The sequence below is a fragment of the Oenanthe melanoleuca genome, chromosome 3 (genome assembly GCF_029582105.1).
Source record: "Oenanthe melanoleuca isolate GR-GAL-2019-014 chromosome 3, OMel1.0, whole genome shotgun sequence".
Taxonomy (NCBI): domain Eukaryota; kingdom Metazoa; phylum Chordata; class Aves; order Passeriformes; family Muscicapidae; genus Oenanthe; species Oenanthe melanoleuca.
In genome coordinates this window covers 92,034,715-92,047,838 of record NC_079336.1, presented here as the reverse complement: position 1 = coordinate 92,047,838, position 13,124 = coordinate 92,034,715, and the positions used below count along the sequence as shown (strand labels likewise).

General features: G+C 42.1%; 1 protein-coding gene across 1 annotated transcript in view; it reads right to left on the bottom strand.

Moving 5' to 3' along the window:
• Positions 1 to 12,000, bottom strand: part of DISP1 (dispatched RND transporter family member 1) — an 84,350-nt gene extending 72,350 nt beyond the window's left edge. The window contains exon 1 of the mRNA XM_056488551.1: positions 11,850 to 12,000. Within this exon, the coding sequence (XP_056344526.1) occupies positions 11,850 to 11,971 (122 nt within the window). The 5' untranslated portion in view covers positions 11,972 to 12,000. The remainder of the gene's footprint in view (positions 1 to 11,849) is intronic.
• Positions 12,001 to 13,124: the final 1,124 nt, after the last annotated feature.

Sequence of the window (13,124 nt, the reverse complement as noted above, 5' to 3'; positions counted from 1 at the left end):
AATAAGGATATACACATGAACATCTCTGCATTAGCTCTTTTCAAAGTGAGCTTAATTCTCAAAGCAGACTGGACAATTTACATCTGGCCAGTTAACTCCAGTGAGAACAGCATCACTTGAAAGCAAAACACACAATTGAAAAGAGCTACCATAAACCTTTTCTACCTCGTTCCTCTGTAAACAAACATTAAGAACTTGACATATCCATGGCAACTTGTGCTGTGGAAACGAGAATTCAACATAACCTCTTAAAAAATGATGCCAGTTCCTTTACAAAGAATTCATTGAAAGAATTATAAACCCTGTAGGGTGACACCACAATACTAAATTTAAATGTCTGCGCAGACCTAACTTTAAACAAGCACCTGCAGGAAGAAGCCTGCAGGGATTTTAGCCTGATGCTACCAGCCTTGGCAAAGGTATTTCATTGCCCTAAAGATCCCACACACCCTCTCACCCTTCAACACTGCTGGTCTGTTGAACCAGAATGACATCATGCAGCATTGCCCTCAGCCTCTAAAGGAACTTAAATTAAAAAATAAATCCTTTGGCTGTATTGGTGTATCAATGCTCCAAGACAAACCAGCTTATACCAATGCAGCCTCCTTACTTAGAAAGTAACAGAACTGGGATTAAAGTAAAACTCAAATTCTGCAATCTTTCTGTATCCTTATAAATAATGAATTAAGTAAAAAAATCTACACATACATCTGAAGTCTTTGAGAACGGAGCTGTCTTCAACAACAGCAGGGAATCAAAAAAGCAAAGGAAGAAAAAAAGAATTTGCATTTTCCATATATAGAAACTAAGGAAAATACCATAGGGTTAAATATTTTTAACGTATCAGAATTTTAAATTATCATTCTTTAACCTGAGAATACTGTAGCAGAAGAATTCAAACATAACTTAGGAACTCATGAATGAAAACCTTGGACTTACATACTAACTTTTAATGAGGAAAGACAAGTCTGAGAGTTTTAATTCTACATAGCTACAGATGAAAATTAATCCTTACAGCATTACATTCTGTGTGTGGAAAACAGGGCCAGGAATTAAACATGCCCTTCAGCAAATCATAATTCAACAACATATCTAAGATTAAGATGCTGACAGTTCTGTCTCCCAGCCCAAGTTACTGCTACCAGAGTACACTGCCTCTCATTTATGCATTTTAATTGCCAGGTTTTGTAAAAAAAGACCTGCAAGACAAAGGTTGCTATCTGCTAATGAGGGAATGGTTTATTTTATATCCTAATTCAGATTTGGAAGAATGAGCTGAGCAGTCTGAAATCTTAGAATCTGGTATCAAACTTACCATGGGGTTTGAAGAGTCTAATTTCTCCCCCATCCCCAAAGCAATTTTACATATAGCCAGGGAAGAAAGATGATTCTGGAAGTTTGTAGCCATCAGTATACACTCAGTGTATCAACTGGAAGGTATTTACAGACATGAAATGGAAGTGAGCCAAAAGATTTATAAAAGTATTTCCCCCTCTCCCCCAATGCAATATTACTGTCTTTGAAGAGCAGGAAGTGGAAATGAGGGAGTACAGATGTGCAATTTTGACAGCAAGAGCCATTATCACAAAATGAGAAGGTGATTAACATGGGCCCAGTGCCATTAACCACTTTGATACCTTTTTAATTCGAATGTCCCTGCTTTCTAGAAACCCTTCTAGGATTTTCTAATACTCTAATAGTTAGAAAGCAGCTCAATAAATCAGCTAATCCTGCCTCGCAGAACTGAGGGAGAAAAACATGGTCTAGACATAGTTAATCTGTGCCTTATGAGGCACTCTAAAAATGGCAATACCACAATCTTCCCAAGCAATCTGTTTCAGTGGGTCACAGCTCTTTTTTAGTGTCCATTTCCACTCTCTCTGTTGCAGTTTAAGCACGTTACCAGTGGTTCTGTTGTCAGAGAGATTGGACTGAAAAATACTCTCCCTATTTATACCCAACCTGAAGAAAACTCTTCCTTCCCTCTGCAGTCTTCCATTCTGTAAAGAAAACACATCTCAGTCTTTCTGTGACTAAAATAATTACATTTTCAAGACTTCATTCTTTACTTTCCCTCTATACTGTCTTGTAATCGAGCTTTTCCTGGGATGAAATACTTAAGCCTAGCATGAAGGACTATTATTTGATATGCAGAAATTCATCCTGCTTACAGTACATCCAAGCTGTTTGCTGCAGCTGTGTTAAAAAAATCATATCTGGCTTCTCAATTGCAACATCCCCAGAACTCTGCACAAAACTGAGTTTACTCCTCCACAGTCTTCTTGTACAAAGAAGATAAATGGAGGATCATGAATCTTGTCCTCATCCAAAAGGCATGGTTTCCTCCTTCCCAGACTGCTTCTTCTCAGGCCTCAAGTCTCTCTGAACCCTGTACACATTTTCCAGCAATTCCAAGCTTGATACCATCTGCTGCTAATACTGCACAGCCTTAACGTTTCACTTAAGCCAAAATTAGTGACAGAACCCTGCAGAGAGCATTCAGTCTCCACATCCTCTGGTCTGACAGTGATCCATGAAACTATTTAAGGCTTTTCACCAACTTTATAGTATTTAGAGAAACATCCTTGCTTATAATACAGAAAAAGCTATTAGAATAACTAACTAAACTAAGAACACATTTGTTCCTCCCAAAAAAGACTGGATGCCATGCCATAAAAGGAGATTTGACTGGTTGTGAATTTTGGTTTGAGAAAATCCACACCTATGCTTTTTAACACTTTTTGTACTTATTACTTGAAAAACTTATCCAATAATTCACATTTGTTGCAGTGTTTTTGCAAGTGGGCTCCAGAACACTTGTGCTTCTTTTCCACTTGACCCACTTAGATACAGGTGCCAGGCCTGGCTTCTCTCCCTACTTATAGAGCTTTATCTGTCTACATGGAAACTGGTAACAGTTCTGTGACCAGGAAGCAGGTAAACCAAATGATCCTTTAAGTCTCACCTGTTTTCCCAATTAGCCCTTTTGTAAGTGTTCTTCATTATCTTCCTTATACAAGAAAAATTCCTATGCTTCTGTTTCTGGCTTCAGGTATAACTACAGCTTATCTTTCAATAAGGATTTATCTGAAACAAGTGTACTAAATACACAGTCTAGAATTCTTAAATGTTTTCCTGGGAAGAAAGTTCACTCAAACCTTTCCCGAAACAGTTGCAACCAATTGATTTTTTAGAATGTTTTCACTACTCAGGTCTTTTATTAGTTGTCTGCACCCCGATATATAAACACCCAGCAGCATTTCACATTTAAGTTAACAACAGTCCAGTTTGGTAAACTGGGAAAACCAAGTGTTATGCTGCAGATCGAAATGATCTGCAAATGACCTCACTGACCACCAAAGACCTCCTTGGTGCTAAATGAGGTCTCCTGCCTCCTGTCCTGGTTGAGCTGTACCAGCCATGCTGGTGCACACCACACCATGCCTTGAGCTCATTCTGTGTAACCTCCTGCCAGGACCTTACAAGGACAAAGGATGACCAGTCACTGGAACACAGCTGCTGCACACATCTACACCTAGAACTACCCCATACTGTTAATTACAGACAGCCTCTCAGGAAGCATGTCTGAATGCACTGGAAGGAGGTGAGAAAAGAAGAACTTAAGCAGTGGAATAAAGCCCTTCTACCTGCCCTTCTCCATGGAATAGCCATGAGTGCTTGTTTTGGCCCATGGATTATTACATGACAGCACACCATGGAAGGCTACCCAGAAGCAGCTCACAGAAGAGATAACCACATACAATTAAGAACTACCAAAATATTTACTTAATTCAGACTTTTCATTTGCTGCATTTCTCTTTTCTACTCTGCTCCAGTCATTCTGCTCCAAGCTGTAATACAGCAGGGAAAATCTGTAACACGAATACGAACACAAATTTCCAGAAAAGACAAACAAATACCACAGAACATCCTCTCAACAGGGCTTATGCCTTAAAGAGTAAAGTAGTACAACTGTTTTGAGCTATCATTCAGACACATTATTATCAGCTAACTAAATTTTAACCTAATATCTTGACACTAAGGCACTGACCACCAGAGCCTTCCCTGAACCACAGAATGCAGTGATGACAGGCACAGCAGATAAGAGAGAGCTCTCAAAATTAAGAATTCATCTCATAGTCTCATAATCCCATCATTATGGCTCCAGTTTGGGGGTTTTACAAATTTAGCAGCCTTCAATTTGTAGGCTCTACAGATTTAGCATCCTAAGTTCTAAAATCAGCAAGGAACTCTAAACAGAATATTCAACTTGCCTTTGGGGGTTAGCAGATAAGAAACCAATTTAAGAAAAAAAAAAATCTTGTTTGGCACAAGCAAACAGATACACTTTCTCTTGCCTAGATAGTAAAAAAAAATTAGAAAATCTTGTCTTTTTGGGAGTCAGTAACTTCTTTATTGTGTATACAATCAGTAAAGCCATAAAGAAATTAAAGAGCTTCACAAAGTAACAAAAGCTAAGAGAGGGACAAGCCTTCCCCAATCCATTCAACATCACATGTCAGCGATCAAAATCTATTTTAAAAAAAGTGATTAAAACCCCTTTCATTTTCACCAGAAAGCAGTTTGATTTGTAGAACTCAACCATATACAGGGCAATAACAAGCCACCATGTGACACACTTATGGAAAGGCCATGGAAAAAAAATAAAGAAATCTGTCTGGAGTTTGTGTTGGCCAGGCAAATCAACATACTTAGTCATAACTCAGCTGCACTACTTACAAAGCAAGTAACTGTTTTCCCACTAATGCCATCTCTGCTATTTCTAACAGAGAACAAGTTGCCAAAGTATTGAGTTTGCAGCAGATCAAACTGGCTTTGCTTGACAGTAAAGAAAAGCAGAGAAAAGCAATTTACTGATGCAATATTTAAGCAATAACAAAAAAAAAAACAAAAAAAAAAAAACAAAAAAAAAACCAGTTACAGCTCACAGTCAACCACAACTACTTTCTCCAGCTGTCTTAGTGTATAAACATTATTACACAATGACACTTCCAAAACCCTTAAAGCAAATCTTGCTTTTTCAGTTCATAAAGTTTTGCTGTCACAGAAAATACCCGATGACTAATTCAGGCCCACAAAGTGTCTAGGACCATTCAGGATCTTAGACTTCACTGTCATAGAAGTGAGTTCTAAACTGTATTAATGATCTTACTTTTAGTTTTAACAATAGATTTTGGTTTTAATTCCATTATGTTTTTATAAAGGTATCAGCATGACATACATTTCACAGGACTTAACTTCAAAGGGTTAAGATTAAGTTACTGAATTCTTGCAATACCTGCTGTAGTTTTTTATAGTATTAAAGAAGCTATCAACAGTAAGTGAGAACATATGTTTAAGACTAGGGTAAAGTTTATTCCAAAAGGCAAAAACTCCCTTCAGCTTTATATAATTATTTAGAACAGCATACGTATTAAAGAAAATATTTTAACTTATTTGCATATTCAAAGTATGTGGCATACACTCTGTAATTTTCTAAGCCCAAAACATCATGACCACAGCAATCTTTAATTAATTACCTAGTTCTAAAAATCCCTCTCTTCCTTCCTCCCACCCAAAGCTATCTCCACATCACCCAGTTTTTGATGCAACTTCAAGAACTGCTGCCCAAGAGGGGTGTTTCAATATTAAATACTTTTACCATTAGAAATGGATCCTATCAGCTGTACTGCTGAGCACAGCAACCTCTTTCAGTAAATACAACAGGGAGAAAATTCCTAAGTCTTTTAAGTTCACATCAAGTCTAAAAGAATTTTCAGTCTAAGCCTGTAAGTATCAAGCACCTTCTAGGTCTCACACCAAGTAATAGGAAAGTGCAAAACTCGGAAGACCACAAATGAGCCTTTGAAAAAAGAAAAAAAAAATAAACCAACAAACAAGCTCCAAAACCCCCAGCTTTAATTCCAATACTACCCCGAAGCACAAGTGTAATCTGAGCTGTACCATTCCACTCACATTCCAGGTAGAATGGATTTTGTGTTTACAAAACCTGTCTTCTCAAATCTCACTACCGATGCTCCATCCTGTCTACAAAGACTTAATCACAAACGCTTCTTGAAAGGCAGCTCATTGGCAAACGATCATCTCCAAGTTAAAACAGAAAAATTATGTTACACATAAATATAGCATGGGAAAAGAAGCCTTAAAGAGAGATGCATTGAAAGAAACAATTGCTTAAGTCAGTCATTTTATGTCTAAAATATTTTTCAAGCATTTTCACTGACCAGACATGTACAAGTCACGGGAAGATGATGCTGTACTTAAAACTTCGAAACCTGAAACAATTCTCCTGGAGACTCTCTCCAAGCACTCAGTAAACAGCAGACAGGATACTTCTACAAAGCAAGGCACAAGCCCAGTATTAGCTGTGGCCCTTTGAGACTGACTCCCTGGTTCAGCTCCAGCAGGCACGTCTTATCACATGCAAGGATGGCAATGGCATAGGGAAATACCAGGAAGTCTAAAACAAGGCTGTTTACAGCCCCTGACCAACCCTGGCTACATAAAGAGGAAAGATAAGAATTAAAGCTCTAGGAGGGGGAGATATTCTTGTCAACCCAGGAACAACAATAGTTTAATTTCTAAACATTCTGGCTCTGCACAAGAAAGGAGGATTGCTGAGCATGCAGGCTTCACCCAGGAGCATAAGTGTTTTCAGATGACAAGGCAAACATTTTCCCTTATTAAAGCCTATCTCCCTCCCATTTTATCTGCATGTGAAGTTCATTAACAAGGAGAGACTACACAAGACTAAACCACAGCTTCCATCTGCTATTAGTTAAGGCTTAATTCAGTCATTTTTATTAATTTGTGTTACATAGCACAAGAGTTATGTTGTACTATAGACAGCACAAGAATGTTTTTATCATGCTGTGTTTGTCTGTTTCTACAAAAACAACAATGCTATACATAAAGACACACAGCAAGACCTTTCTTCAGAGACTTGAATGCAGAAAGCTGATGCTATTTCCAGTCATGTGTTGACTGTACCAACCCAGCAGAAACCAAGTTTTTCATGTCTCCCATAGAGAATAAAGATGGACGGGGGAATAAGAACAGGGAGGGCAGAAAGAATGTTTCTTTCACAGCTTCTATAAGCTGTGCACACTGTGAGCAGCACTCTGGGCTATGCATCACTGAGAATGCCCAGCATGGCACACAAACATGTCCCTCCTGAGGTTACCACACAGCTTCTCTCACGTGGGACTGCAAGTCTTAAGCTGTCTCCATAACACAAGATCTCTGATCTTGTTATCCCCCCTCAAAGGAATGGGCTCCACATGCCCCATTCTAATTTCCTTCCACACACTCCAAGGACATGCACCTTACAGTCACTAATTCTTTTTCTGGTGCCTTTCAGATGCATTTCTACTTAATTTTAAATGCCACTTTCCTGCCTAGTTTCTTTCTCTGTCTCTCCTCAATGCCACCTTTACCAACCAGAAGACTTCATGCTTGCAAGGTCTACACTGCTCTACAACATCACCACTAACCTTTAGTCTTCTGTGATCCCTGGCTTTGCCCCATTCCATTTCCCAGCACCACTTTTGCTGCTTTTCTTTGCCCCACTCCCCTGACTTGATTGCTTCCACTGCCAAATCTCTTTCCAAGATCACCATCTGACACTGGTTCCCTTCCAACAACTCTCCTAGACAGATTAATTTCTATTAATATTGCATGCTGGAGAATCTCACACAGAGAAATTTAAGCTGCTATTTATAAGCATAGACTAATGGTCAGCTTAAAAAACCAGGATTTTTCACCTTTATAAAACTGCTTCAGAAACAGCTCTGAGCTTCCCAACCAAAGACTCCTCCCTGTTATCCTAGCTTTCACCAGCTCAGCTGGACTGTGCTCCTTGATGGCCAGAATGTTTCTCAGAAGCTCCTGATTTCAAATCTTAGAATCATTACAGTTGGAAGAGACCTCTAAGTCCAACCATTAACCAAACCCCATCTGTTAGCACCACACCCACGTGTTTTTTGAACACATCTAGGAATGACTCCATCACTTCCCTGGGCAGCTTGTTCCAGTGCTTGACCATCTTTCTGATGAAGACATTTTTCCTAATATACAATCTAGACCTCCTCTGGAGCATCCTGAGGCTGTTTCTTCTTGTCCTATCACTTAGTACCTGGAAGAAAAGACCAGCTCTCACCTGTCTACAACCCCCTTTCAGGTGGTCATAAAAAGCAGTAAGGTCCCCCTGGGCCTCCTTTCCTCCAGACTAAACAACCGAAGTTCCCTCAGCCACTTCTCATGTGACAGATAAAATTCACACTTTTTTGATTACTGCAGGCCTCAAAAAATCAGAATTCAGATGGAAATTTCCTGTGGCTGTTCTATTAATGTCATGACACATTTAACAACAGCATTAATGTATCACACCTCAAGAAAAAAAAAACCTTAAAAGGGTATGATACTGAAAGAGTTTTCCTTCTCACAGAAAAGCTAAAAAGTATTTTGTTTACAACAAAATTGATTTGTTGATCAATTATTTGCATTAAAAAACTTCAGTGTCAAACAAGCAGCAGTTACAAATCTTTACTGCTTTAGCATTACAGTCTCCCTGTAAATGTATGATTTAGAGGCTGCAATCTACTCTTATACCACAATTAAATCAACCTGCTTTTTTTTTTTTCTCTTTTAATATAAGAACATTTTCACACCTTCCCATAGTATTTAACTTTTGCTGCACTTCACACCAAAGCCCTGCTGACTTTGTAAAAACCACCTACAGGAAATCACACTAAACTCAGAAATACCATATGGCTGCTGAACGAGAAAAGAGCCATGGTTACCAAACCAAATTAATGCCACTGATCACTTTAAAGAGAGATAGATGTAGGCTTGCTAATTACTTGAGGTGCTTATTATGTATTTCAAAGTTTGAAAGTAATTCTATCCCTCTATCAAAGCCAGTAAATCAATCATCTCTGTTAAAAGCTTAGAGAAAAAGTCAAGCTTACTGCCCAGATAAATCTATGGTGAACATATGAGAAACATTACTATGAAAGCCATTCAAAAAGCCTCCTCATGGGAAAGGGTAACATTATGAGAACTAAGTGTTTTCACATGTTGTTTTTACCTTTGTTCTTTCAAAGTCTTACTTTTCACCTCTTCTACCTCTTCAAGATTTTTTTGGAGGCTACTAATCTGAATTCCATCTCTTTCTTCTCAAGGTCCCCTGGGACCACTTCTCCCCCATCACTGTCCTTTGTTCCTGCTACAGTAATTCTCTGAGCAGTCAAAAATAGCTTCACATGGCATGCTCCAGCAGAGCCAGGAATCTGTGATGGAAGTGCATTTGGAAAGGAGGAGTGAAAAAGAAACTGAAGAGAAAAAAAACCACATTCTCAGCAATGTTGTGACTCTGTATGCTAAGAAAGCTTGATCCTCGAGTCATGTCTCCCATGTACTACCTGAGCAAGAGAAGGCAAATCCATTGAAGCAAAGTATGGCTCTCTAGAGAGGAAAGCCCAGCCACAGACCCTGTCCTCTCCCAGGTGCCCTGAAGGCAAACAGACATGGCTGTGGCCTTATTTATCACTTCATATAACCTGCAAACAACCTTAACTTCGCTACAATGAGCTCAAAAGCAGGCTGAAATAATGGAAAACCCAATCACTGCATTTTATTCCCTATATACACTGTGTCCCTCAAAAGGGGAAAAAACCCCTCCTGAGTCACAGCACAAAGTTTCAAATCCTAAGGCACCATTCCACACTTTGCCCCACTCTGGTGTCAAGCCCCCACCTCAACATCCATCTGCTTTTAACCAACATACACATTTCGGCTTCTAATCTCAAAATAACTATGTTCTCCAACTAGGCTATATTACTACGGGATATCACTCCCTTCACTCTAAAGGAGAAAACAAATCTTCATGTGGAATCTGATATTTCTTTCTATTTAACGATCACCAAAATACCCTACATTACAACAATGGTAAAGTTCTGACACTCTCCTCTGAAAAAGAACATGAGTGTCAAAGGCTGTTTTGTTTTCTCACTTCAACATTTAAAGATAATTACTTAAGCAAAACAGCCCTCAGCTGGATATTTGCCTCTTTAATTTGTATTTCAATTTACACAAGCATTCAGCAATCAGCACAGCAGACCCCAGTACTAGTTAGAGTTTTTGAAAGCCACTAAAAAACTAAAGAAACACAAGTCATTTATTTTACACTCAGAGAAAAACACATGTAAAAAAAATATAATCTGTAAATGTTATATACATTCTAATATAGTGTGAAGGTTTGATTACAAGCTTAAATATCTGCCACGAGAGACTACAAATCACAGAATCTCCTGGGTTGGAACAGAACCACAAGAATTATTCAGGCCAACTCCTGCACAGGACAATCCCAAGTATCCTAGTGTGTGCCTGAGAGCATTGTCCAAACACTTCTTGAATTCTGGCAGCCTTAGTGCCATGCCAACATCTGAAGTATTTATATTTTTCTAATACACTTTTCCCTGGCCCCACCTTGGCAGTTTGACACTGGATCTCTTCCACATCCATCCCTGCAGGCTGCTTGCTTCAGGTTCTTTTTCCTTTGTCCAGTTAAAAAATCCCTTATTCCTTTCCAGTCTCAACTGGAGGCCATCTGCTTCCTGGCACCTATTTTTGCCTGCACTTCCAGCAGTCAACACCCTTAAACTGAGCACTTTTATAAACCCACTGACAATCCAGATGCCTTGTCCTAAGTGTTTGTTACTACACCACAGATTTGCCCAAGCTAGATATTCTATAACAAGCTCCTTGCAATTCTGATCAGAGAGGTTTAATTCATTTAAAGCACACACGTGCTTACAGACATGCTTTGAGTAACTACAGCTCTACAACTCTCTCCTGAAGAACTGGTTCTCATTTACACCCATACAACGTGAACCACCATCCATTCTGCAAAACTGTATTTTTCCATCTTCTCCAGAGGCTGAGAGAAAGAGATGGAGTGTCCTACTGCCTTACTCACAGAAAAGTTTTCCATTAAAGTTCTAGTACCCTCTCAGCCTCTGCTACGTGCAGAGCCAGCAGGTGAGCTGTCCCTGATGCAGGAACTAAGCCATTCCCAAAGCGGGGTCCAGCGACAGCTCCACAGACAACACGGGAGCCGGCTGCACTGAACCCAGGGACTGAAGAGGCTTCCCTGGCCCCTCTGGACAGATCTCCGCCCCAATGGTTATCCAACACACCTCCAGCATTTCCCACCGCCGCTGGAAGCGACGAGCAACCTCACCTCACCTTCGGCTGTGCGGGCCAGGTCGGGAATTGCCGTATCCTTATTTCCCAAGACAAAGGGTGCCACACGAGCTCCCTTTCGAGACCACTGCCCGCAGACCTGCTCTCAAGGAGTCTTTGCTCCCAACAAATAAAACAGGCAACTACAAGCACCGTGTGTCTGAACAAAGGGCAGGAGCACACGAAAGGCTGATCGCATCTCAGCCCGTAACGAACGAAAAAAGTTAGGTGCTTAAACGCCTTTAAATAAAGAGGGGGGAAAAAAACAAAAAAAGAAGAGGCCCCAGGTAAAAGAAGGTAAAAGAAACACAAAAGATGGAGAAGTGAAGGTGAAGAATTAACTCATTTTTCCCAAACATTTTAAGGTACGGCTCAGCCGGCACAAGGGCACCTCTGCCCCGGCAGCGCTGTCCCCGCGGAGGGGCCGCGCTGTCCCGCAGCTCCCCGGGCGCTGCCCCCGGACCGGGGCTGCCTCCCGCCGCCACACGAGCGCGGGGCGGCCCCGCCGCCGGCCCGAGCCGGTGCCTCGGCGGCGCGCAGAGACCGCCCCGCGGGGCCCGCCCACCCCGCCGGGCTCCTCTCACCTCGCGAGCTGGCGGCTGCCGGCGGCGCGGCCCCGGAGGCGGCGGCTGCCCGTCGTGGCGGGCCGGGCGGCGGCAGGAAGCGAAAGGCGGCCGCGGCGTCCCCGCCGTGGCGCAGTTACCATGGGACGGACGCCCTCTCCCGCTCCCTCCGGAAGTCACCGCCGGCGGGGCGGGGGAAGGCGGGGCGGCCGCCGCCGCCATCTTGAGCGCGTCTCCGGCGCGGCTCCCGCCGGCCGCCATCTTGAGCGTGGCGTGGGGCTCGCCTGAGGCCCGCCCCGCCTCTGGGCCCCGCCCGGCTGTGTGTGCGAAACTCCCCAAAGAACCGCAGTCGAATAGCCGCACTTGTGAAAAATGTATCGGAACCGTGGGAAAGTAGTGTCTGGGGTTGAAAGGATTCCGCTTTAGTCTAAGGAGATTACACCGCGAAGGCCACAATGGCCCCCAGATTTTCCTCCTCGGCAGTGACACAGATCAGAGCCTGTGCGATGAACGACGCCTCCTCTCTAAAAACATGTCAGTATTGCATAGGAAATTGCACGTAGGAAACAACATTATCCGTACAGATAAACCCGGTGCTGAATTCCTAGGAAAAGCTTGCTCCAGACGTAATTGGGCCGATTTGTGCATAGGCCTCCGTTTTTAATTACATGATTGCGTACTTTTCTGCTCCAAAAGGCGTCTTTCTCATTTAGTGCACAGAATTGGCCGAAATACGGACGTGAAGTTTCCTAAGCTTTGAGCTCTTCCTTTTGCAGTTGGAATAGAAGTACGCCTTTGTGATTTTTAAACCATAGTAACACGTGGGATAATCTGCAGTGATCCCCTTGCACATGACGAACTGCTTCACTTTCATCCTGTCCTGAGGGCCTTCTGAAGCACGTGAAACACGGGTCAGGCTGCTGATAGTTCGAGAGCCTGAGTCAGATTCCAATCGCCTCCTTCCCTGCCCAGCGCTCCCTCTGGGGTTCATTGGGAGAGGTTTTCATTGGGGGCTCCTTGTGATCTCGGTCTGACCCTGAGCACCATTGCCGTGTCTCCTCCATCGGCCCGAGGGTTTGCCTTCGTCAGATGGGGCAGAGAGCACCGTGAAACGCTGTGAAACGCTGTGAAACGCTGTGAAATGCTCGTGGCTTTAACACTGTCAGGTTTGGGACTAGAGCTGCGCTCAAGGAGTGCTGTGGTGACAGGGAGGGAGCATATGAATTCGGGAGGAGACTTTTCTGTGAAGCATCATGAGCAAGTGAGAGAGGGAAAGTTCCACTTCCCCCATCTGCA